Here is a 24,660-nt window from a genome sequence, read left to right on the forward strand (position 1 = left end):
TTAAAATATGCACCCAAGCATGCTTGTGTGTGCTGTCACACCCAATTTATATCACTGCAGTGCTAAAAAACAAGAAAAAAATCGAGCGGTCTTATGAAGTGGCGCACGGCGCTCCACAGCGCTAATCCGACGTAAGAGCCAGTCTATCTTGAAGGGAATAACGCGATGCGCCACGGTGCATTTGGCAAAATATCCCCGCCTCACATTGTACAAACCCTACACATGAAAGTAAAACCGCAAAACTAAAAAAACTGCGAAAGTAAAAGAATTGCGAAAGTAAACGACCAGTAACCAGCTGTGGGTTGGGGGACACCGCTTTATTGGCGACCTTCGAGCATCTAGTGTCGTCATGCGCTTCACTGCCCGTGACATGGCCATTGACATCTTCACTTCAGTGTCAGTGTCTTTTCTACGAGATCACGTTTTGTGGCAGTCGCATAGTGTAAGCTTGACCCGAGAGGGAACAATTGTGTGTGATTTTTCATCTCGTTAGCTACGGGGGCACTGGACAGATTTTTGTCAGTCTTGCGGCAGGAGATTGCTGCAACAATAGACTTTGCCCCAAGATATATTCCAAATAATCGGTGGCAAGTGTTGCAGGTCCCCTTTAAAGGGGCCCTACAACAGTGCAGCCCTGCTGTGATGACAAGACACAAGTTTGGTTTATCAAAAAGACTTCTTTGTCCCTACAACACTGACAAGAATTTTGACACGAGCTGTGAACAAATAATTGAGATATATTAGGGCAAACATGCGACAGAGTGCTGAGTCCCCAGCTGCTTTCAGGCGATTTTTTTTTGTTTTGTCGCAGGGTTTTGTGCGATTGGTGACAGCCAACCTGCCTAAACCACCACCAAGAAACATGACTGGGTCATTCTAGTGGGGCCTATAATTCTTAGTTTGATTGCATCGCTAGAACAATACACTGAAAATTGTGTTTTAGGTGCTGGCTTTTATTGCCTCACTGCGGTTCATAGTACATCACTGCGGTGAGAAATCTTAGTTTCTCAGAAAAATTTAATTTCTGAGTAAAATTTCTTGCGTTCTTCTTTTCTTTTTTTTTTTTTTTTTCGGTAAAAAAATTATGTTTCAGGGCTAGAATAGAGTAGAGTGAACTACAAGAGGCTACTCCTTTCGAACTGAACAGAGTGAAATTTTTCCTTCGTGGCCCCTTGAAAGGGCATCCTTTGCTGCATAGCAGTTATGGGGTTAATCCTGTGAGTTGTTGTCTGCACTGCTCACGGTCAACAAGCGCAACCATTTTCGTTGTCGTTACCCCTTGAATGCAAAGGCTGTGCGCAGCCTGGCCGGCCACTAACCTGAGGTGTTGGGATGTCTAAAATTAGTTTCGCATCTAATCGTGCACTGGGTTGATTGCAGGGCCTGCTGTTTGCACTGATGCGGTCTTCGGACGATGTGACGTCCACCCTGGTGGCCATGAACCCTTTCAGCTGCAAGGCCGAGCCTGTCTGCAGTGCCTCCTGGAAGCCCGCCGCACGGGCACGCGTCGATGACTCGAGGTGATGTGGCGGGAACGCATGGGATAGGGAAGGCACCATAAAATGAACTGCTGTTGTGGGGAGAAGGGTAGCAGAAGAAGAAACTCGAGATATGACTCGCTGGCTTTCCTTACAATGCGGCTGGGCTGTGCAAGAGAGAAAGGGGGGGCTGTTGCAAATAGCTATCCTCCAGTGCTTGTCTTAGCTGGTGGAATGTTGCTTTTGATTTCAAGTGTGCAATTACATTTGTGGTCAAAGTAATTAAGAGTACCTTTGTGTTGTTTGCCAACAGAAGAAAATACTGATAACTGTAAAATTAATATTAGTTTATGTGCAGACGCTACGCCTCCAAGAATGCCTTATGTATGTATGTATGTACAGTTAAACCTCGTTATAACGAGATGGGCTACAACGAAATAATGGCTATTGGCGGTGAGCGCGACCACGGGCGGCGCTGCGAAGCGCGCCTCCGTGACGTCGGCTTAGGGATTCTCGCATTAGTCGTCTGCTTCACTCGGGCTCGCTCTCCCTGCTGTTTCTTTGCGCTCGGTTGACTTTTGATGCTTGTTTGCACCAGATTTTGCGTGTGCGCAACTTTTTATCATAATAATAGGATTAAAATCTCATGCACTAGCTGAAGGCATGGGTAAAAATATGGTTTTGGATACCGCTACGGAACAAACATTGCCGGCGTCGCCCCATTCCTTGCGAAGCCGGTCCTGTGCAGAGCGCGAAGAGCCGGAGCTAGGCGTCCGCTTCTGCATTAAGCAATCTTTAGAACGAAGGGAGCAGCCAGCTCCTAGTAACCGACAACAGTTAAAATACAAGCCCAATACAAATTCCAGGCCTTCGCGACTGTCGGCTCTGGCTGTCGGCGTAATTACAGTTAAACCTCGATGTAACCAACTTCAATGTAACGAAACCCTCGATGTAACGAACCACGGAATTTTTTGTAACTTCAAGCGTATGCACACCATGTATTTTCACCCTCTGTGTAACGAAGTCCCGTTTGCCGGAATTTCAATGTAACGAAGTTTCATGGAAAACGAGGCACGATATTTAAGTTGTAGAAGTAGATTTTGGGAGACGCAAGCGCCGAAATGGGGTCCCAATAAAACGCGAACGGCGACACGGGTCGCCCAATGTCGCGGATGCAGCCAGCCACGGAGTCTTTGATTAAGTCCCTTGCCTACAAACTGGGTGGCGTGCATACACGGCTGGCGCACTGTTTCTGTCGGAGCTTAATCGTCTACTGCTTAATCGGCATCAGCGTGAACCGCACGCAGCGTTTTCTCCCTGCAAAAACGCAAAACGCGCCCCGCAAGCCACAGGCGCGCTGACGCAGCCGCGGAGACCACCCGCGCGATGCGGGTAACTCCAGCGACCGCTTCTAACCTCTCGCTGAAACGCAACTAGAGGGGCATATGAGAGGGGCGTGCGAGAAAAAAAGCGGATAACGTGGGCGAAATTTTCATTGTAAAACGTGACACGCGCCGCTTACGAAAGCACCCATCAAATATCCTCCGCGGTGGTAAGCCTAATCGCCACTGGCGTTGCCGCCGCCGCCGCAAGCCGCCGCTTTGCACTTCGTTCGAGTTCGCTCATGCTTGTTGGGTTTCGTCGTCCCAGCAAGCATTTGTGAATCTTTATGAGCCTTGCACGCGCGTTTTTTTTTTCACACCGGCGTCTGCGATTGCGTGCCGGCGGCGGGAAGTGACTCGCGCTGCGCGCAGCGGTGGGAGGAGCCTGACCAGTTTCGCCACGGTTTCGCCAATGGGGAGGCGTGCACCCTACGGCGGGAGCTTCGAAGCGCTCGGGGATGCTGGCTGGCTAGACGATAAGGCCGCCGCGAAGGATATTTGATGGGCGCTCTCGTAAGCGGCGTGTATGACGTTTTACAGTGAAAATTTCGCCCACGTTATCCGCTTTTTTTCTCGCATACCCCTCTCGTTTGCCCCTCGAGTTGCGTTTCAGCGAGCGGTTAGAATCGGTCGCTGGTGCTACCCGCATCGCGCGGGTGGTCTCCGCGGCTGCGTCAGCGCGCCTGTGGCTTGCGGGGCGCGTTTTTGCGGGAAGAAAACGCTCCATGCGGATCACGCTGATGCCCGCGTAGACGATTAAGCACCGATTGAAACAGAAACAGTGCGCCGGCCGTGTATGCGCGCCACGTTTTCTTTTTCAGGAAACGCTTCACGGGATGAACACTTCATTATAACCGCGAATTTCAATGTAGCGAAATTTCAATGTAACGAAGTAAATTACGAATTTTACCGACTTCGTCACATCGAGGTTTAACTGTATATGTAAGGTCAAACAGTTTTTGCAACCTTGCCGAACGCTCGAAAATACTGTATCCCATCACTTTACGTTGTTATGGCACGAAACTATGCTGACATGCACTATGGGCTTCAAAACCTGTAGGTTGAGTTCCAAATAACCCACTGTGAGTCTAGGCGCGTGTGGGTTTTATAACAAGCTTCTAACCAGTATGGAGATGTACTGAGCAAAACGAGTCACGTCTACATAAAGATACAGTAACACCATGTTTGTTCAGACCTGGAGGGATATTTCGGTACACTTCCCCCGGCCATACCTTCCCAATATTCAGATATTGGTTGTAGGAAATCTGCACTCAAGAGGAGGAGAAGGAGGAGGAAGAAGAGGCGAAAACTTTATTTCACAGTAAAATCGAACTGATTAGTGGGCGGGGTCCTCAGTCCAGGACAAGGCAGTAGGAGTGATTTTCTTCATTCTTAGAACACCATCCCAAGTACACCAGGATTTGGTCTTTATGAAGGATTGGAAAACAATAGAGAGCTGCCTGTCGGTTTCTATTCTTGTAAAACATGCACGTATACTACTTATTGCGTTCGTTAGCGAGTATATCATGCCTTCAAACACCGTAATCATGTCATAATTGTTCGGGTTGAGTCAGTTCGTTATAACACCGATGGTTACGATAGGAATTCGGAGCACAAAAGCCGCCTTCAAGTACTCTGGACCACGTTGCCTGGGACGCGATCGCGGTGGCGTAGCAGAGACGTTCTCATTGTATCTTCATGCGAATAAACAACGCACGCTGCGGATATGCACCTTCTGGCACGCAGCCATAACGGAAGCCAATATGGTAAGAAGGGAATGTATACGCCATACAGCCACACGATCTTTGTGAGCCTCCCAAACATCCGCAAAGCTATTAATAAGACATTTGAGACGGTGCAGAAAAATAATTGCTTTGGGCACGCACACACGCACACACACACACACACACACGCACAAAACATTTATCTGTTCCAAGTCGACTACAACGAAAGAAATGGAAGACAGCCGCTTTATTTCCTGCTGTGCGATACGCGTGTAGAGGCCCGCTGCTTGGTACGTAGCATTAGACTGTAGAGTCTTCATAAGAGCATCTCAAAATCACTGCAGGGGGCCTACGCAGTTTGAATACTTATCGAGGAGATCTGAGCGCTGAACCTCGCGAATAAGCTAGAAAGGGTGAGTTTCACACGATCTTCTGACCGATGCTCAGAAGAAAGTTGTTCTCTCTCTCCTCGTGTGTTGCAAACTTCTGGGGGATACAGCTTGAAATTATTCAGATGTGTCGGAAGCTAGCAAAAATAACTGAATTACTAGAAACACGCTTTTTAATGCACTAAACCATCAAAGCGGGCGATTTCTAGCACAGGCCCTGCTGCCCCTCACAAGCTGAGTGTAGCAGACGACAGCGGCGCGAGTCCCTAAGCCGACGTCAGAGCCAGAGGGCACCACTCAAACATCTCACCGCCAATAACAAGCAAATCGTAATTCCCCTTGAAAGTCCCCGTAAAAACCCGTGTATTTAAAACCTTGTTTTAACAAGGTAAAATTTGCCCGTTACGGGATATAACAAATAAATTTCGTTGGGAAATAAAATTTTGAGCTAATTTTGCAACAGTGCGCAACGCGGATTTGAGACAGTGCGCAACGCGACAACTGTATTTAGCAGTTCAAAACTCCCACCACGCATCCTCCAGCCACGCGCACCTGACACGCGCGAAGCTGGATGGCACACCATGCGCCCGCTGCGCCCGCGAAGCCTTTCCCACCCTCCTCTTGCTGCACAAGGCATGCAGACATTGCACACGGCGTGCATGGTTGCGTCGCCTCCCCCCTGTTCGTATCGCTGACATCGCTGCGTTTTGTACTGTGTGCGTGTTTTTTCTGAGTCTTCAGCGTTATCTTTAATCGAACTGCCCGCGTGGTTCCAATAACATGAGTGCGACAGGCGGGAAGCGAAAGCGAAAGACTATCACGCTTGAGCAGAAAAGCCGTCGCATCGGGCACGAAGAAGGGTAAGGTGGCAAGAGACTTTGACGTGTAGACGAGTACGCTGTCTACAATCTTGAGCAAGCAAGAGTCCATCGTCGGCGCTGTTGCACATGGCGTGAAAGGAAGCGCTAAGAGGATGAGGGCTCCTGCTTTTGAAGCGGTCGAAAGAGCCGTTTTTAAATGGTTTCTGGGCACGCGGGCCGTGAATATGCCAGTGAACGGCACCTTGCTACAAAGAAAAGCCAGAGACTTCGTCTGCATCATGGGCTATGACAGCTTCTTCGCAAGTTTGGGATGGCTCCAACGTTTCAAGGAGCGCCCTGACATTGCAGGGAGAGCAGTCTGCGGCGAATCGCGGTCGGTCGGCGAAGCAGAGGCGACAACGTGGGCGGAAGAAAACGTTGGGCGGCTGCTAGAAACGTACAGCGAGAAGGACATTTTTAATGCGGACGAAACCGCTCTCTTTTTTAAGATGTTGCCGCACAAGACGTTAGCCCTTAAGGGGGCACATGGGTCTTAGAGCTAAAATTTTTATTATTTGAGCTATTGCCATGAAAATTTGTAGGTTTATGTATTATGCTATGCTGATTTCAAATCTGACACCAGTTTTTGCACAAAGTGCAATGTTTTAATTTTAGGTTACTTTTATTGTTTGCAGCTTTTGTCAAGTTTTTAGAAAAAATAGTTTTCTTGGTGGCTATAAATTTCATGCTGGTGAATTGAGGAAGAACCCGTGAGTGCAATAAAAGCAGCCGCATGTTCCTCTCTCTGCTAGTTCAAAAGTTATGAATGTGAAAAGTTAGTGTTCAAAAACTACCATTTTTTTAGTCTAATTACTTTTGATAATAAAAAATATCTTGATGCATAGGGCATTATCTAATGGTCTAGTTGCACTCACCAGCTATTCAGTCACTAAAAAATACAAGAATGACCAAAATCTGATCAGTATTAGTGGAGATAAGGTTGTCAAACGACTGCTCCAAGGCAAAAAAAGTCGAACTGAGAAAATCACAAAAAACGAAATGCAATGTTGTGAATACTTTATTTACATACATACACATCAAGGAATGCAGCCAAAAGCATCAAAATGCTCCTGGGGAGTAATTTTTGTTGTTGATCAACAAACTCCAGAAGTTTGTTGATAGCCGACAAGTCAACTATCGTGTAAGTCGGCGCCGATGCCGACGGCTCGGTGTTATCACTGCTACGGAGAGTCCGCAGCTTGCGCTCTGTGCCCGATACAGACGATAAGGCGGCTGTTATCGCCTCGGCTCGCTCATGAAGTTGTTGACGATCGTCAGGAGTCATAAACGTCGTGTCAAGCCGCGTTCGCTGCTGCCGGCCGCTTTCACCAGAATCACTCGAACAGCCGGCGGTCGCGCCGAGGGCCGCCGCTCCGCCGACGGTCGCGTTGAGAGCCGCCGCTTCATCTGCCGCGGGTTGATGGTCGGTTGCGACGCCTGTTGAAGGTTCCCGAAGGCGTTCAGCTTGCTTGCAGCGTACCTTTTTGCGTTTTTTGCCGAATTTGTGAGCGCTGCGGAACTTTCGGTACGGTTTTGCCATGCTTCCCGTCCGACGGCTTTTCCAAAATGGCCGCGTTCAATTTGAAAAAGATGGCCGCGCCTGATGACTAGGGCCAATGAGGAGCGCCCGTTTCACCACGTGACGAGCAGGGACCAATAGTAAAGGCGCATTTGACGTTTTGTTTTGTTCATTTTCCCGGCTAACAAAGCGGAGTCTAGCGCGCCGCCCGAGTAGAAAAAAAAAGAAGAAAGAAGGCGCTTTCGAACGCTACCAACATGGCGGCTCTACGCCGCGTCGTTCAAGGACGGCGCGCCGCTCAAAATCGGCGTTTTCGACACCGCTTCGCGTCATTTTACAGCTAGAAACGTGCCGTTATTCGTCATTTTCTAAATAACTACGTGGATTTGGGCATCAAAACTTTACGAAGAGGTAGAAAATGACTTCGCGAACGCGAATATCGCTAAATTGAAAAATGGGTTTCTTCGCGATTTTTCGGCTCCAAAGACCCGTGAGCCCCCTTAAGGGTGAGCCGTGCCATGGCAGTAAACAAAGTAAGCTCCGGATCACGGTGCTACTTGGTGCTAACATGGACGGTTCCGAGAAGCTGCCAGTTTTCGTAATTGGCAAAAGTGCATCCCCCCGCTGTTTTAAGGTAGGTCGACACCTTCAAAAACGCATTTTTTGAAAAAAATGGCTTTTTTTACATTTAGCATTTTCAATATCCCTGTCTATTCACGAATACTTAGCAAAAAGAATTGTGCTGTTATCTTAAGCGGTTCAAAAGTTATGATCATTTTTCCAACCCCTACTAGACAGAACTGAAACCGAAACTGAAGGTTTCCGACTCCGTCGCATCTGTCACTGAGTCATGTCTCTTCGTACACATATTACGTAATGTTAATTCGCCTAGGTACGTTCTAAAGCTTCTGGACGCATTTTGTGGGACAATATATTTTCGATTCATTTCAAAAGTTCCACTAGAGGGCCGCAGGGCGCAGTCGTGCTCTGTTGTTTACATTTGCGCGTTTGTCTTGCGTTGAGCTTGGGTCTGGTGGTTTGTGCTTTTTCGCATGCCGTTTTGAGCTCACCGATTTATACTAGCTTTTTAATGAGACAGTTGTAGTACTTTATAGGAGATGGCAAAGTACAGAACGAAAAGGAAGCGTCAGCGCAAGTTCGTAGGGAATCAGCATACCAGGCATAGACCTACCGTGCAGGTCATGGACGCTTCTGTTTCGGCCAGTGCCCGAAAGCTAGGCACTATGGAGCAGGACTGTGACATCCCACTGCAAGCTTCCCCCCTGGAAGGTAACAGGATCGTAGATATGGAAATCCTTTGTTCCGTTTTTTCATCCTTGGCCTGCCCGGAATGCAAGAGCACTTCGCTAAACCTCAACGAACGCGCCCGCTGTGGTGTCTCCTTTACGTATGGTGTTATGTGTGACTCGTGTGGGTTCGAATGTGCGTTTCAGTCTTCCAAAAAGACCGGGCGCACAGTAGAAAACAATGTCCGCCTTGTGTATGCGATGCGACAACTTGGTAAAGGACACAAAGGTGCTGTCACATTGTGCAAAGTCATGAATATGCCGCCCCCTGCTTCGCATTCTGCATACCAAAAAACATCCTCTAAGCTTTCTCAAGCGGCTAAAGTGGTTGCCATAAAATCTATGGCTAATGCTGCCACTGAAGTGCGCAAACTTGTCGACAGTGAGGAGTGCGGCGTGTCAGGGGACGGCACATGGCAGAAACGCGGACATTCCTCACTGAATGGGTGTGTGTCATTGATTTCTGTCGATACGGGGAAAGTCATCGACGTAGAAGGACTCTCCAGCAAATGTAGAGCTTGTGAATCGAGGCGTAACCTTAGTACTTCAAGCCAGGAGTACCTCGAATGGAAAGCCGATCACACAAACTGTCACGCCAACCATGCTGGTACTGCCGGAGCCATGGAAGCAGTCGGCTTGTATCGCATGTTTGAGAGGTCGGAAGCAACTCGGCAACTCAAGTACGTGGAGTTTTATGGGGACGGAGACTCCAAAAGTCACGCTGCAGTGAAAGACATATATGGTAAAGACAGCGTCCAGAAGCTGGAATGTATAGGACACGTGCAGAAACGTGTCGGTTGCCGTCTAAGGAAGCTAAAGAAGACAGAGCGCGGACTCGGAGGAAAAGGAAAACTCACAGATGTCCTGATTGATCGGCTGCAAAATTACTACGGAATTGCCATCAGGGCTAATGTTGGAAATCTGACAGCAATGAAGCAAGCCACACTCGCAAGCCTATTTCATTGTAGCTCGACAGACAACTGCCCCAGGCATGGCCTCTGCCCTGAGGGAGTAAGTAGTTGGTGCGGCTTCAACCGAGCGAAAGCGCTCAAGAGGGTTGGCTACAAGCACAAGGGAGGACTTCCCAACGAAATCCTCAATAAGGTGAAAGCTGTGTACAGTGACCTTTGCTCCGATGAACTTTTGAGTAAGTGCCTGCACGGCAAAACTCAAAATGCCAACGAGTGCTTCAATGGAATTGTCTGGCAGAGGGTCCCGAAAGACGTATATGTAAGCCTGCCGATTCTTTTGTTTGGGTTGTATGATGCTGTCATACAATTCAACGAAGGAAACAGGGGCATACTGGACATTCTGCAGCAGGCAGGCATCGAACCTGGCCACTACACGAGGGCCGCGTGCCTCACCAGTGACTGTCGCCGTACGACGAAGGCCGCACGTGCGTCAGCTGGAGGCACAAAACAGGCAAGAAAAAAAATGCGCGCTTCAGCTCGCTCAAAAGGAGATCGTGCAGCTTCGAAGGAAGGTGCAAGCTATGAGCCTGGCGGATTTTAGGCACAGTGACCGTTTTTTTGTGACATGCACAAGTGGGCTAAGACTTAAAAGCCATTTTTCTCGAAACTTGATTTTTTGCGTTCCACAGTTACGCGAACAGTGATAACTTTCTTTCTAATAAATATTTTCGTATGAAATTTTGTGTGCTGTTTATTTATATACAGAGCTATGCATTAAAGCAGAATAATTGAAAAATATTGGTAAGTTTTTAGGCTATCGCCAATTGCGCAAAAACCAAACCTGCCGGATATCAAATTTTACCGTTTTTTTGTGATTACGTCACATAGCTTAAAGATGGATTGATCGTGGAGGTTAGTTGCACAGGTCATTGGCTTCATTACGTTCCTGCCAAGTCGCGTTTGAATCACACTGTCCATTTTGTAGTTATGACTGTTTGCGCAACATGAGTATTTTCGGACATTTTTATTTATATATATTTTTTATTAGACATTTTTAGTAGTTTTACCTTTTTAAAGGTTCTAACTACATCAGCTTTACAATTCAAAAATGTAATAGTAACTTTTGGACTACAATTAAAAAAATTTTTTGTGAAGGTGTCGACCTACCTTAAGGGCAAGAGGCAGCTCCCAGTGAAGTACACTGCCAACCGCAAAGCCTGGATGAGCAGGGAGATTTTTGCAAAATGCCCTTGCGAATGGGACGAGAAGCTGACGAAGGAGAACTGCAAGGTGTGCCTTGTTTTGGGTAATTGCACCGCCCACCACACAGCTGCCGTGCTCCAAACCATCGAGCTGCGGTTCCTGCCTGCCAACTGCACAGCAAGAATACAACCGCTTGATCAGGGCGTGATTATGTCGCTGAAGGCAGGATACCGCAAGCGTGTGATCGACCGTCTCCTGCTCAATATGAGGCTGAAGCGGGACACCGATGTTGACTTGTACACTGCAATCGAGGTGCTGCAAGCTGCGTAGATGAGTGTGACGGCAACCGCGATCGCAAATTGCTTTCGGCACGCCTCATTTGCCACCGCACCAAATGCCAGCAACGGGCTGTTAGACGAGCCCGCTGTGCCTGACGGTTTCGCCAAATCAGAAGAGGCCTCAGCGTCATCGTCATGGACGGCCCTTCGTGACGCCGGCGTCGTGCTGACAGTGAGTCGTTTTGCGACTATGTGAGTGCGGACTCGGAAGTGGTGGCAACGGAGCAGCTCACGAATGACGATATCGTACACGCTGTTAACGAACCGGACGAGACCAGTGACGATGAATCTGTCGACGAACGGGAGAACAGCGTGCTGACAACGTCGGAGGCACTAGACGCGGTGAACGTGCTGCGCCGCTACTTCGGCGCGCACGAGGGCAGCGAAGATGGCGTGAACTTAGCGGCCGCAGCTGAGCTAGCTATCGCTCACATCAGGAAGGTGCATCAACGTACTATTACAGACTTCTTCACACCCAAGCCTGTTTGAAATAAGTTTTGAACTGTAATAAAGTAGGTTTGTGACTTCTCCTCTTTACCTCCGGAATGCGTTTATTTTACTGAGTACCGCCGTGCAGCGAGATGCTGTTTCGCCCGCTTCTTGGTTTAGGTAGGTACAATGCATAATATTTGCAGTAAATGTCGGCTACGGCTAGAATGAAATATTGGCTATAACGAGCAAATCGCGGCGCCCCTTCAATTTCGTTATAATGAGGTTTAACTGTATGTATGTTTTTATGGCTCACGGGCATCGAGGAGAACGCCTCGTAGAAAGACACTTCTATAGCACAAGGTTTTCTATAGCGTCATTGTATGAGAAAGCCTCATAGAATGATGCTGTAGAACACCTTGTGCTATAGAACGTCACGTGCTTTGGAACACTCTCCTGAAGCATTTGTTTTCCGTACCAGACACTGTCACCGGCTGTTTCGCCTAATGCTTTCACTGTAACAGGAACGTACAAAAACGAAATCTTTTTGCGCAGGCCATGTGGCGTCCAAGTAGAAGGTCGATATGTGGCCTGCGTCGGCCCTGGCTACGGCGTCCGTATATGGAACCTCTTTACCGGTAACCCCGTGGCCGACATGCGGTACCAGAGCTCCACAAGCTGTGCGGTGGCGGAGTTTGCGGACTCTGCCGTCGTCGCTGTGGGGTCCGACGACGGACGCGTGCTTGTGTTCACCTGCTAGCAACGACGATCCTGGACTTTCTATCCCCTTGCGTCGTGTGATAGACATAGTGTTAAAAGAAGTTTTACTGCCTCGCAGCTTTGAGGAACGACATCGGATCTGCAGGAAGGAACTGAACGCCGACTGTGTGGTGCAGAACTGCCCTGACCACTGTTCAGAACCACGGACAAACTCGCAGTGACTGCAGTGTTGGCGGCCTGTTTGCAACTCCCAGTGTGATTGGGAGAGTGCGTTTGCACGCGGGGATTATATAAATAGACTGTCGATGGCAGCAGTGCAATTGTGCCGTGAGGCACATTATCTCCTTGTTGTCGAGACCACGGCGACATCGTTTGATTTTTTCGTAGGGTAAAAACTGTGTATCCGAATCCGCGTTTTGTGACGACAGACAGTAGCTTTGTGTGTGGGTTTTTTTTTTTTTGTCCATGTGTGTGTTAGCAGTTCCTATTCTTGTCCTGTGTACAGCGTCAACTGTAGGAGAGAAAAAACAATGTTTGGTTGCATTTTGTGCTGTAGTTGTGACTGGACTCTAATGCTGAAAAACCTTGCGTAGTTGCCACATTGTCTGTAACGCTTTTTTTTTTGTTCATTTGTTTGGAATTTTGTTGTCATGCGTGTTGGCAACTAAGAGGTTCGTTATTCGTTTTAATTCTTTTAAACATTGCCAAGAAGACTGCTTCATACTCTGGGATTCCGAATTTTTTCACTGCACCTTTAAGGGACATACCGGTAAGGTTTCTGGGAAACGAAGGTCTCTTAGCAGCACGCAGAACAAAACCAATTTTTAGATGTTCTTTGGTGCTCTTGTGAACATCCCCATGTTCTGGCTGTTAAGTGCGTACCGTTGACTGCTACACTCCCACTATTTACGTAGTCAGGTATGCCGGTGTCGGTGCCTACTGTTAAGCAATGTTTGGGGTTAAATTTTAAGCAGTTAGTTCGCTTGCAACGCGAAGTTTTGTTCTGATAACGTATCATTTCAAAGCATGTTCAATGCGTATAAAGCTAAATTTGAAAGTGTGCTTCGCAAATATGTCTCATTGGATGCTGGCGAAACTGCATTTTAAAAACTTATCAGAAAATTTATTTTTGTAAACGAATAGAGCACTGGTACAATTTAAAGATACTATAGAAGGGAACTATGCATTGCACAGAAGGCAGCTGAAATGAACATGAGCAGCAACTTTCTTCAGTAATGTGTGCTTGTTTTAAGCCAATTAGCGTGGCTCTCTCAAAGGCAGTCCAAGTTTACATTTCTGTCACGCTGTCATTTAGCCCCCCTCTTGGTGTGCCTTTTAAAGACCTTGCTTAGAGCTGCTTAGAAAGAAAATGTTGGCTAACACGTTTATGGGTTTATCCTGTACGTTCTCTGTGTTTTGTCTGTGATATGTTGTCATTATGGTTCTTGTGCTGCAATACACATGGGTTGTTGTTGGTCGGCTGCACAGAATGTCTGCTATTTGGGCTTTTTTTGCCAGCCGATTTTCATCGTTGAGGCAGTGTGTAGTCATTTGTTGTGTTATGTGTCTGTGGAGCTCATGCTGTACAGAGGAAGAATGTTCTATGGATCATTTCGCGCATAAAGGATTCGTATCAGTTGTGTACTTTATCCCTAGTTCTTTCAGTTAGCGCCCATTTCACATTTCAGGGTATTGCAAAAGCTGTATAAAAATATCTTGTGGCAAAAGAGGTTGCAGGTTGGCTGACATGTGATGGGAAATAAAAATAGTTCTCACGCGTGCCTTCTGGTCTGCTGATTAATGCATGAGCTTTGCCAACTTTTGGCTTCCTTGTGAAACCCTGTGTGACAGTAAATCGGAAAAACAGAGAAGGCGGAAGTAAAAGCTAAAATTTGTTGGCCACCAGTGGCAAACCAACCTACAAAGAAGCATCAATCCATGTATATAGCTGTGCTGATTCCTCAGCCATCTTATTCATTTCAGAATGTTGCTGCGTTGTCAATCCACGCAAGCAGTTTTGATTTTCCAGACAAGCCCCTAGTTGATTTTAAATGTTTGTCTCAAATGTGTGATCTAAACGGCGCTCTACGTGCAATAGCAGTGCCAAGAGCGGTGATTTAATGTACATAGTAAGCGTTTTCTTTGGTTTCTCAGTGTTGCGGTAGTAATGCTGAGAATACTACTTGATTGTTGCTGTGCCATACACCTCAGTTTTTCTCCAAAGTCAGCAAGAAACTGGGAGGGCATATCGCATTCAGAATAGCCATGTGTAACAGTAAAATCGGGTTCCAATTTACTTGTCAAGCATTGCAAGGTTTAGGCCTGACGTGGAGGCCGTGAAGATTTTTTATTTTTTTAATGTGAGAGTAGTACTAGGCACGTAGAGTGATTTGTTTGTGGCCAATAGCCATCTGCAAATGCTGTGGCTATCAGCTGTACTCTTTGGCCTTGCTCATTAAGCGTCTGGAAATACGTCAACCTTCGAGTGGAAACAACTCCAATCGGGTGCAGCCACAACCGGAGTATGTAGAGGAGGCGTGCTGGTAGGCTCACCGATAATAATACTATGGTAAAGAGAGAAAATTACGGTGGAGGCTTAGAACTACTTTTTTTTATAATTTGCTCACGAAAACCCGGTTGGACCTTCCATTGAAATGCTGTCAAACTTTATGTTGCGGTGGTGCCCGCCACCACTTAACCAGCCCATCTGAACAGCACCCTCCGAAGCTCGATGCGCTCACTTGCCATCACCAAGAACTTCCTGTTTGTCCCTATCAGTACCGTCACCCCTTGAGGTGGCTCATATTGCATGTGCGGTAGTGACCTACCTTACAACAGCACAGGCTGCGTCGCCGTTTTGCAGAGCCCTCCTTTGGCACTGCTGTTCCTTGGAGCGTGATCCTTGGCTAGCACCTCACCCTCTTACTTTGTGTACAACAATGTGTTCCTCACAACAATTTTTACTGCAAAGCAGTGTATGTCTAACCCCCCACAGTTCTCTTTCCGGTGATGCCGATTTACTCGGCACCGCTCCAAAGCTCCTCCTCGCCACCGCCGACCGCTCTATCACAACTGCTATTCCCCTCACCACCACCAATGCCTCTGTCACAAGTTGCACTATCGGATGACCACAGTGGTAGCACCCTTATCAGATGATTGCGAAGAACACACAGAAGTGCGAATGGGCGTAAAAATTACCGAAAGCCACCGCCGCTGCCGTGGCCGCCTCAAATTCCACCTCGACGAGTAGGTGAGAATTCAAGAGCAACTTGGCCGGTCGGAACGCCGGCGTGAGCCCACAATTCTTCAATTTTTTTCAGTGACATTTTCAGTGGCGTATTTTACACTTACCCAAGTATGCGCCCATCACCGGTTGCCGGTTTATGCGTGCATGGGGGGGGGGGGGGGGGGGGGGGAGGGAGGGGGGGAGAGAAGTGCGACGTGCATGCACAGCTGAGCGCCATGCCGCTACCGATAATGCCCGTTGTGCTGGTTCGAAATTTAAACGTAGCTTGATGGGTCCTGTCAGCTGTCATCCGTATTTGCGCGGTTTCGGTCTGGGTTGGTGTGTTACACAGGCGGCAAGATGCCTACGAAGGGGGAGAGAAAACGACAGTCTAATGTTGGTCCGCCAGAATAAAGCTCGAGACCTTCCAGCTTTAACTCGCTATGGGACGGACGCATGTCATTCGCTTCGAGGTAGAGCGGGAATTGAAGAAGCCTCGTCCCGAACAGAAGTGCAAGCAGGCGCAAAAACAATAGAAAGCCGCTGCCGCCGCCATTCCGTCTTCTAGTTCCGCTCATCAAGTTGCTGCGAATTCCTCCCAGATGAACAGTAACTTGCCCGCTTGGAATGCCAACGTAGGGCAACATTACTTGTTCTGCTTAAGGGGCTTTTAGAGTGACATTTTCGACGATTTCTTTCGCTTCTAAGCCCGCGCACACGGGTTGGGAGGGGGGGCGTGCATGTGAAGCTATAGGTTTCATGCCCTTATTGATGACATATCCGTTGTGCTGGTGGGTGGTTTAAACATGGACGTCAAATGGCCCAGTGCGACTTGTACAATGTACTCGGTGGTCGACCGGATTGGGTTGGTGTGTTACACAAACAGCAAGATGCGTACTACGCGGAAGCAAAGCATACAGCTCCATGTTTGTCCACGAGAGTGAAGCTCAGGTCCTCCCAATTTTCATTCAGCTAATTGCTAGGAAGTATGCTCAATCGCAAATTACGAACAAACGTGTTTTGTTTCGTGCACTCCGCGGAGTGCATCCAGCTTCGCAGGTCATTCTTCTTTAGAGTGCAAGGGCACTCATTTTTTTTTGTCGTGCGTTCCATGAAACAGACCTGAGCGCCGTGCCTCTGCAGTGATGTTCATTCTCACCCATTGGTGGTGCACGCGATGCTCAACAGATGCAGTCACCAGCCGTGCAACAAACTAAAACCATCACACTAATGCTCCTCCCACTGGAACTGATGAGTATTCAGCATTGCGCTCCTGACTACAAAAAGTGGCCCAAATGTCAGCTAGGCAAAAAAAAAAACTGTGGTTGATTCCTCCGGCATAGGAATCGGTAAAACACGAAAATGAACTGTGCAGCAAAATCTGCAGCTGAGCATAGTTTGCGGGTCGGCGGCTGTCTTGTGGGTGTGCTCGAGTGAGCGGCGTCCTGCTGGCGGGTCGCTTCAGCAAAGGTGTACCGACTAGCGGCGTCATTTTCGGGACGGATATGACGTCAGTGAAATCTTGGTGTATCCCGGCATAAAATACTCTCGGGTTAAAATATAAAACCCGAAAACGAACAACCCGAAGTATAACGTACTGATGGTGAAGATGACTGATGATAGCTATTAGTTTTCACTTTGTAGCGGGGTGATGACGTGTCATTTACCACAAAGAGCTAATATACCTATGTTTATTTTCTTGGTTGAATACTAGCGCTGCTTAGGGCGGGCACAAAAAAACTTATTAGGCACGAAATACTTTTTTTGCCCCTGTTATAGGTGGTAATTGTCCTAGGCAATATTCCCCTCGCTGCTTTTCGTCCACCAGCATTCTAATCTTTTCGTCGCCTCGACCGCTTTGAAGTTAAGTTTCTCTGTGCTACCCTTAAATCCTAGAACTTCTGGAAGCCGAATATTTCCCTCATGTAGATACATTTAGTACTAAAGGTTGCTTCCCCACAAGAAGACCCTATGTGCAGGGGTGCATCCTTTACAGGCCGCTTGCTTCGTTGTACTGGCGTCACTTCCGTGGCGGATATGACCTAAGTGAAATATTCATGAATCCCGGAATAAAACACTTTCGTGTTAAAAACTAAGGCCTACATGGTGAACAGAAGCGAAATAAAATGTGTCCTGGTTAGAAATACCGAGTCCACAGCATCTAATGGCACAGCACTAATTTGTTACATACTTCTCAAGCCACCCGGCCAGGTGTCCGCAGCAAGTTCTACCTGCCGAACGTGGAAGACGCCACATGGCGAAGCGCCGGCCCTGCCACAACGCTCGCAGTATGTACTCCAGAAAACACTGACATTGTCGCATTCTTTCTCACGCTCTGCAACACCCCGAAGCTGGACACTGTACACAAGCTCCTCTCATCATAGGCGTGGTGTAGTGGAGGGAAACACAAGAATTTACAATACTTGGAAATGTTTACCGTACCGCATGATTTTGACACAACATGGTTTCGTTTTACATGCCCATCACAAAAACTGCACCCGCAACAATGATTGAAACACTGCGTCATTTGTTGATGCTGATGTTGCTATCCCAGTAGCATAAAAACCCTTTCCACATTCCTTGTAGCCTACGATCATCAAAAAGCGACAATAATAGGAGCGAAGTTGTATGCGTTAGTAACTAAGATAAATGCAGGCACAACAGGATTACCGGTTGTGGGATGGAGTGGTAGCGAGTGCCACGACTGCGTGTTTTACATCTTTAAAACACCCGCTTATGAAAATGGGTTGGCACTTCTCCTTTTTACGTCGCTTCGTATTGCTGCCTCGGCAGACTATAGAACATTGAAGGACTCTGGAACAACGTTCAATGTCAGTTTCCTATTGTGCTTGGTGCACTCTATGAATAATGCACCACTTTTGGGTGGCTCGAAGACATTCTTGCGGAGGATATGCGGTTGAGCCGCTTCAGTAGATCGACTCATGCCCAGGGTTTGGGAAAACACCATTCTCCGCAGTGGCTCTTCAGGGCGTCGTAGTTCACGTCGTATACTGCAATGCCGAATGAAGACGGTTTTAGCGATGTGCGACAAACCTGCGACGGAGAAGAAAAAAAAAGCACGTGCAGTTTTTCTTCTCCTGATGTCAGCTAATGTGTTTTCAGACAATTCAGGAATGGTGGAATTCGCAAACTTTTGCTTTGCACGTACAAAACTAAGCCACACTAAAGTTTAGAACAGTGGCTATTGCGCGTTTTGACACGTCGCAGTACAGTCGCAGCGGGGTCTTTCCCATCGGTAAATTTAGGAGAAGTAGTGGTTTTACTGCTTTGATGACGATAATTGTCGGCTTATTGCCACAAGGCCGGCCAACTGAGGGCAGCGAGCGCCAGAAATTTAATTGTTTAGTAAAAGTGGCAAGATAAAAAAACTGCTAATAAAATGGGGTGTCAAATTAAAAGTGAAATGAATAAAAGACGAATAAATAGACGATTGGAACTGCGGCAGTTAAAGAGCTCACAGTTACCTGCAACAGTCCTTGCATGGGCCATGAAGACAAAATGCAAGTTTGGAATTCATTCCATAGATTGCGTCGTTACAATAAAACTAACACCAGTTTAAACACAAACACCCCTGAAATACGTTACACAATGAAGAAAACAGAGAATACGCATGCGATGCAGCTACTTTTCTGCGCTGAACTATAGGGCTGTATTATACCTAGGCGGCTACGATTGGCTGTGCTTAAATGTGTGTGTAAATTTAGTATACATTTCTTTTTAGCAGCAAGAATGGCGGGATTAACAATGGAAGTTACGAACGAACACGTAAACATAAAAGCACCCGTGGGTACTGCGTGCACTATGCATGTTATAGCTACACAGCAGTCCGGCGCATTAGGGTTGTCTTACACGACACTGGCCAACATGCCTAAGTGACATCTGATCTCTAACATGACCCTCTTTGGCAAGCATGCCTAATGTTTCAGGAAACAATTACTATGAAGCATACCAAAAATAATCCAGGTGCAAATCCAGTAAAAAAAAAAAGGATGTGGGCAGTGCACTGAGCGGTAGCATCGCACTATTATGATGGCAAACAGTAAACAAGGAACTGGAAGACTGTTTTGCCGTTAGCAACAGCCGTAGGCAGCATGCTAACTTCCTCGTTACGGGGAGGCGCTGGTCTTAAAGGAGCACTGACACGAAAAAAACAGCACTTCAAATACTTCAGCGCGCGATAGTTCATTACATTTAACGGCCTGAAAATCGTTTGTTTCAAATTCCCGCGCTTTCATCCTGAACGGCGCATATGACAGACTCCCGGACAGACGTCACCGCTTTGTGCGGACGTCACCGGCGCCCGCTTGAGAGGGTGTTGCATTGCGCCCGCTCGCCGCTCGTGGGGCCGCGCGCGTGAAGTGACGTCACGAGTTTTTGATGAGCGCTGTCGCGTCACTTCTTTTTCCTCTCCTGGAGTGATGTCACGCTGATGTCCATTTGCTGAGTGCCGCTCCGCGCGCTGCTCCGTCGGCGCGATAAATGAGATCCAATTAAACTATGTTCTTCGCGTCGCAGGCCGCTCATATTTCAGCCAGGGTACTCTGTTGAGTGAAGGAAGCGAACTGTGCAATAATATTAACGCCGAAAATTGGTGTCAGTGCTCCTTTAAAATAAACTTTTTTATTGATTCACCCGTGGTAATGAAAATCACAGTGCATATGTGTTTTGTTTTCCCCATTTCAAAAATGTAATTAGTTTTCATGTAGCGTAATTATTTTTTGAGTTTTAAAGAAAATGCTGGAGCCTAATTAAGTAATTTCTTACAGGCCGTTAAGGGGCTTTTTATTCAAATTTTTTTATAACGAGTGGTATAAATGTGTTGCTTAAGGCTTGCCACGCATGCTGATGCTATTTATATTCCTGTAAAATTAGTCTAATGAAGCCAATCACAGTTTTCAGAAGACTTAATTCATGAGCTCATATTATTATTACTTATTTGAGGCATATCTTGAACCAATTAGAATAGCACCAGCATGCAGTTCATTTCATCCTGAATCCAATGGTATAACGTTCATATAAATACTTTGAAAAAAAAAAGACATCCTGAAAACCTCTGTAAGTCTAGGCACATATGCAGAAAAACGGAAGCTGAGAAAATCGCAGCTGAAGTTTTACTACAAGTGAAAGCTTTATCTGTGGAAAAAAAAAACTCTTTAAAATGTAGCTTACGTTCAATTGGCTCAACACGAGCATATCAAGTTCGCTGGAATCAGTTGGTGGGAAAATTGTAAAGTCCTCAATATAAAGGTGTCAAATGGCAGAACTCAACAAAAGCAAATCAAGAAAGTCGCTTCAATTTTTATACTGTTGGCAGCGTGCCGTCACTATTTGTGACCGGTGCTGAGCGGCCGATCATGCACCACAGTTGTAAACGTATATTTTGTTACGTGACTGCTTCATTTGTTGCAATAAAATCGGCCCCAAGGCGATTTGCATCGCGCGAAATGAGTTGCAAGGGGTTGGTAACGGAATGCCCCCCATTGTTTTTGTGACGTGCATGCGCTTGGGTATACAGGTGGGGTAATCACGTTTTCGATTTAATCTACTCGTATATCACTTACCACCGCACATTGTGCACAGTGCGAACATTTATCATTGCCAAATCGCTGACAAACGCGCGCAGAAATGCGGGCCGACCCGCCGCGGCATCGTTGATGACGGAATGAATACACTTCCCTATCGCCGTCTTAAGCGGCACCCGCCACTTTATGATTTCTTTTCTTTCTGTTTGCTGCTAATCTTAAGATAGACGCCCCTAGAGCACCATATCGCTAATGCCATCGTCTCGGCAGCCCGCGCGTGCGCTAAGCCTACCTCCGTCTTGGCGCCGTTCTCGCGATAAGTTGCTTCCCGACAAGGTGAAGAGCGTATTACAGGCGCTTCCTATAATACTGCTCGTTCTTCCTTTGGGTTATCATAGAAATATTTACTTTATTATTACGCCGTCCGTTGCTTTTTCTCGTATGAACGAGTACACAAGCCGTTGCACTGTGATGAGAGTGCCGAGCAGGCGACCCACGGCGCCCAGCCAATCACATTGGCTGCGGTCACGTGCAGCCAGTAGCCAAACGGGCGGCGTGTACCGTCTCTTTTCAACCGCGGTTTTACTCGCAAGTGGACGAAACGAAGCAGTTTGGCGGGAAATTAAACATTGAAAGACCCTCTTCCGAATGACACCAAGATGGACGCAATAGCGCATGTAATATGGTGAAGAAACCGAGCGGCGAGTCGTCGAAAAAATGCTATTAGATGCGAAGCATCTCTTGCTCGGGTGTATGCACTCGTCCGCGCCCCGTCCACAACGCCTCCCTTCTCCCTCCCTCCCTCGCCAGCGATAAAGCAGGTGCGCGCTGCACGCGCCCTCTCTCCCCCTCCCTCCCTCGCCAGCGAATAAAGCATGTGCGCGTTGCCCGCGCCCTCTCTCCCATCCCTCCCTCGACAGCGAATAAAGAAAGTGCGCGCTGCGCACGCCCGTTCAGTCTTCTCGGAGAGATCGCCTGCGCCGTTGAGTTCGACCGGAACCAACAGACCCGTCAGCGTGGGGTGTGAAGCGTGCACATTACGGTCCCATCGGTGCTCCGATAAATAATTGATTGATTGTAGGGTTTAACGCGCCGACGCAACGCAGGCGATGAGGCGCGCCGTAGTGGAGGGCTCCGGATTAATTTCGACCACCTGGGGATCTTTAACGTGCGCCGAAATCTCGTACACACGGGCGTTTTTGCCTTTCGCCTCCATCAGAAAAGCGGCCGCCGCGGCCGGCTCCGATAAATAAAATAACACAATGGAACCACACGGAACCCCCATGATGCTTCGCATCTCCTGAGGGTTCCCGACGGGAAGATGGTGTAATTTTTTTTCGTGTCGAATCTTGGCCGATTTTAGCGGTCGTCGGTGCTATAAATTGATATTCTGGCCCGAATGTGTACTTCTGAGTCTGGATATTTGTATGACCGCAAGAAAAATAGCTCCAATTTTCGAAAATCGACTTTTTGGCCAAATGTCGGGATTCTAAGACCCGCGTCTCGTTCCCTAAAAAGATCATCGCTGACGTCATTAAATGGATGATTCAGTCGGATAATCAAATTTGGCTTCAATTTCTCAGCGACAAAAGCACCATTTGCTGCCGAAGAATTCCTAGCGGCACTGCGAAACACCAAGTCTTTTGAATAAAAGAAACTTGTACAGCCTTTTAAAGAAACAATGCACCTTTGCGAACATGATTGAGCTTAGCATGCAGTGTGACCAAGGTACTATGAGAGACACTCATGATGGCAGGGTCAAGCTCTCCTGGCCGCGCCCATTACCGTTTCAACCAATCCGTTTGCAATCTCGAGAGAGAGAGGGAGAAATAACTTTATCGCGTGACAGTTATCCTATAGACGTCGGCCAAGAGCCCTTGGGCTCTGACAGCGTCTTAGGCCTGCTAAATGGCCCAGACTTGATCCGCTGGGTCCGAGCTGAGCAATACGACACTAGCGATTTTGCGACCTAACGTGGCGCCTGTGGACAGGACCACAGCATATGTGCTAGGTCTGCCCTCTCCTTACACCGGTGACACTTTTCAGATTGCCCGGGGTAGCAGTGGCTGTACGCTGCCGGGTTGGGGTACGAGTTTGTTTGCAAAAGTCGCCAAGCCACGGATTGAAATTTGCTGAGTGTAGGATGAGCTGGGGGGGAAGCGGGCCCGCTCTAGCCTGTAGTGATGAGTGATGTCTCTAAAGGACACGAGCCGATCCCTGCCCGAACAGCAAAGCGAATGAGCGCTGTGGATTGAAAATCCTTGAACAGCCAGCCGTCACCTGAGCTTGCTTATGGGGGTTATATCACAGTATAAACCTACCTAAAGCGTACAAAAACAGCCGAACCGAAATAATTAACGGCCAAAACGGACCTGCAATGGTTCTATTCAACAGAAATAGCCAAAACCGACCTAAACGGGGAAAACTCGCAAAAACGTACAAGAAGCAGTAGCTGAAACGAAAATACCCGAAATTCCATTTATAGTGCGTAAAGATGTCATAAATAGATTATATGCGTGATAACAAATGTTAATATTCAAATATGACAAACCCTTCAAAAAGGAAAAAAAAAGCGGCAACGGGATTTGAACCCGGGTTAGGATGTTCGTTTCGCAGGAGCGGAACTACTTACACTTTTTTTCTTTAATGAATGGAAATGTTAGAAAACTTCAAAAGACGAGACACTTAACACACAATTTAAGCACTAACAGACAGTCGAACAAAGATCAAAACTCAGGCAAGCAAACGCACGCATCCAAAAGAGGCAGCCACTCTGGTGGATCACTCTGCGCAGCATAAACGCTCCGCACCAACGCCGCCTGTTCCCGAAAAATGCACTTGGTCGGCCTAGGGGGTTCCGCATGCCGATCAGTCATACGGCACTTCCACAAGCTAAACAATCCTAGGAGAACGAAATCGTCATATGGCACCCGATTAACATCTTCAAATGGCAGGAAGCGAATGGTGTACGGGGTGATGTCGATGTCCTTTTTTAGTGTCCGCTGCAAAACGTCCCAGAAGAACACAGCGTCCCGGCACAACACAAAACAATGATCAATTGTCTCTGGTTGATTACAGACCGAGACCTTTTTTTTTTTATTATTATTGCTTACATAAACGTGCATGTGGCCCTAAATTTGCTCGCTCAGAACCGATTGGTCTCGTAGTGCAAGTGTAGTGTGTCTTACACTACGAGACCAAGCGGTTCTGAGCGAGCAAATTTAGGGCCACATGCACGTTTATGTAGCTTCAAACATGCCCCTATATGGCGCCATGCGTCGCTTGGCTGTGCTGACTAGGAAACACATATACGCAGCAACCACACATGCAAAGCATTACTCCATACCGACCTCTTCTTGCACTTGGTCTATGAATGGACCTCTCCCGGGGTACGTCACGCGGAGGCCGTGACGTCACGGAAAGCGCACGTGCTGGGTGTGGCCGGGAGGGTGGTTGGCAAAACATTCGGACCGGCGCGCGGGGCGTATGCAGTGAGACTGCATTAGACGCGCGTAAAAGTGGAGTTTTGTTTATGTGTTGGCGTTTCTGATGCCGGTAGCTGCTGTGCTCTCGGCTACGCAAATCTTGCGAGCAGAATCAGCGGCATCAGACTTTTCGGAGTCACCAAAGA

General features: G+C 47.6%; 2 protein-coding genes across 2 annotated transcripts in view; both read left to right on the plus strand.

The window, feature by feature from the left end:
• LOC144166805 (uncharacterized) overlaps positions 1–14,012 on the plus strand; it is a 51,278-nt gene extending 37,266 nt beyond the window's left edge. Inside the window, exons 9-10 of the mRNA XM_077696297.1 lie at positions 1,381–1,520; positions 12,096–14,012. Of these exons, the coding sequence (XP_077552423.1) occupies positions 1,381–1,520; positions 12,096–12,300 (345 nt within the window). The 3' untranslated portion in view covers positions 12,301–14,012. The remainder of the gene's footprint in view (positions 1–1,380; positions 1,521–12,095) is intronic.
• On the plus strand, positions 8,099–10,294 carry LOC144166732 (uncharacterized). The gene has a single exon (XM_077696234.1). It carries the CDS (start codon positions 8,471–8,473, stop codon positions 10,169–10,171), a length of 1,701 nt encoding a protein of 566 aa, XP_077552360.1. The 5' UTR covers positions 8,099–8,470; the 3' UTR covers positions 10,172–10,294.
• Positions 14,013–24,660: the final 10,648 nt, after the last annotated feature.

Source organism: Haemaphysalis longicornis, unplaced genomic scaffold, assembly GCF_048455015.1.
Source record: "Haemaphysalis longicornis isolate Haplotype H1 unplaced genomic scaffold, Haemaphysalis longicornis Haplotype H1 scaffold_19, whole genome shotgun sequence".
NCBI lineage: Eukaryota > Metazoa > Arthropoda > Arachnida > Ixodida > Ixodidae > Haemaphysalis > Haemaphysalis longicornis.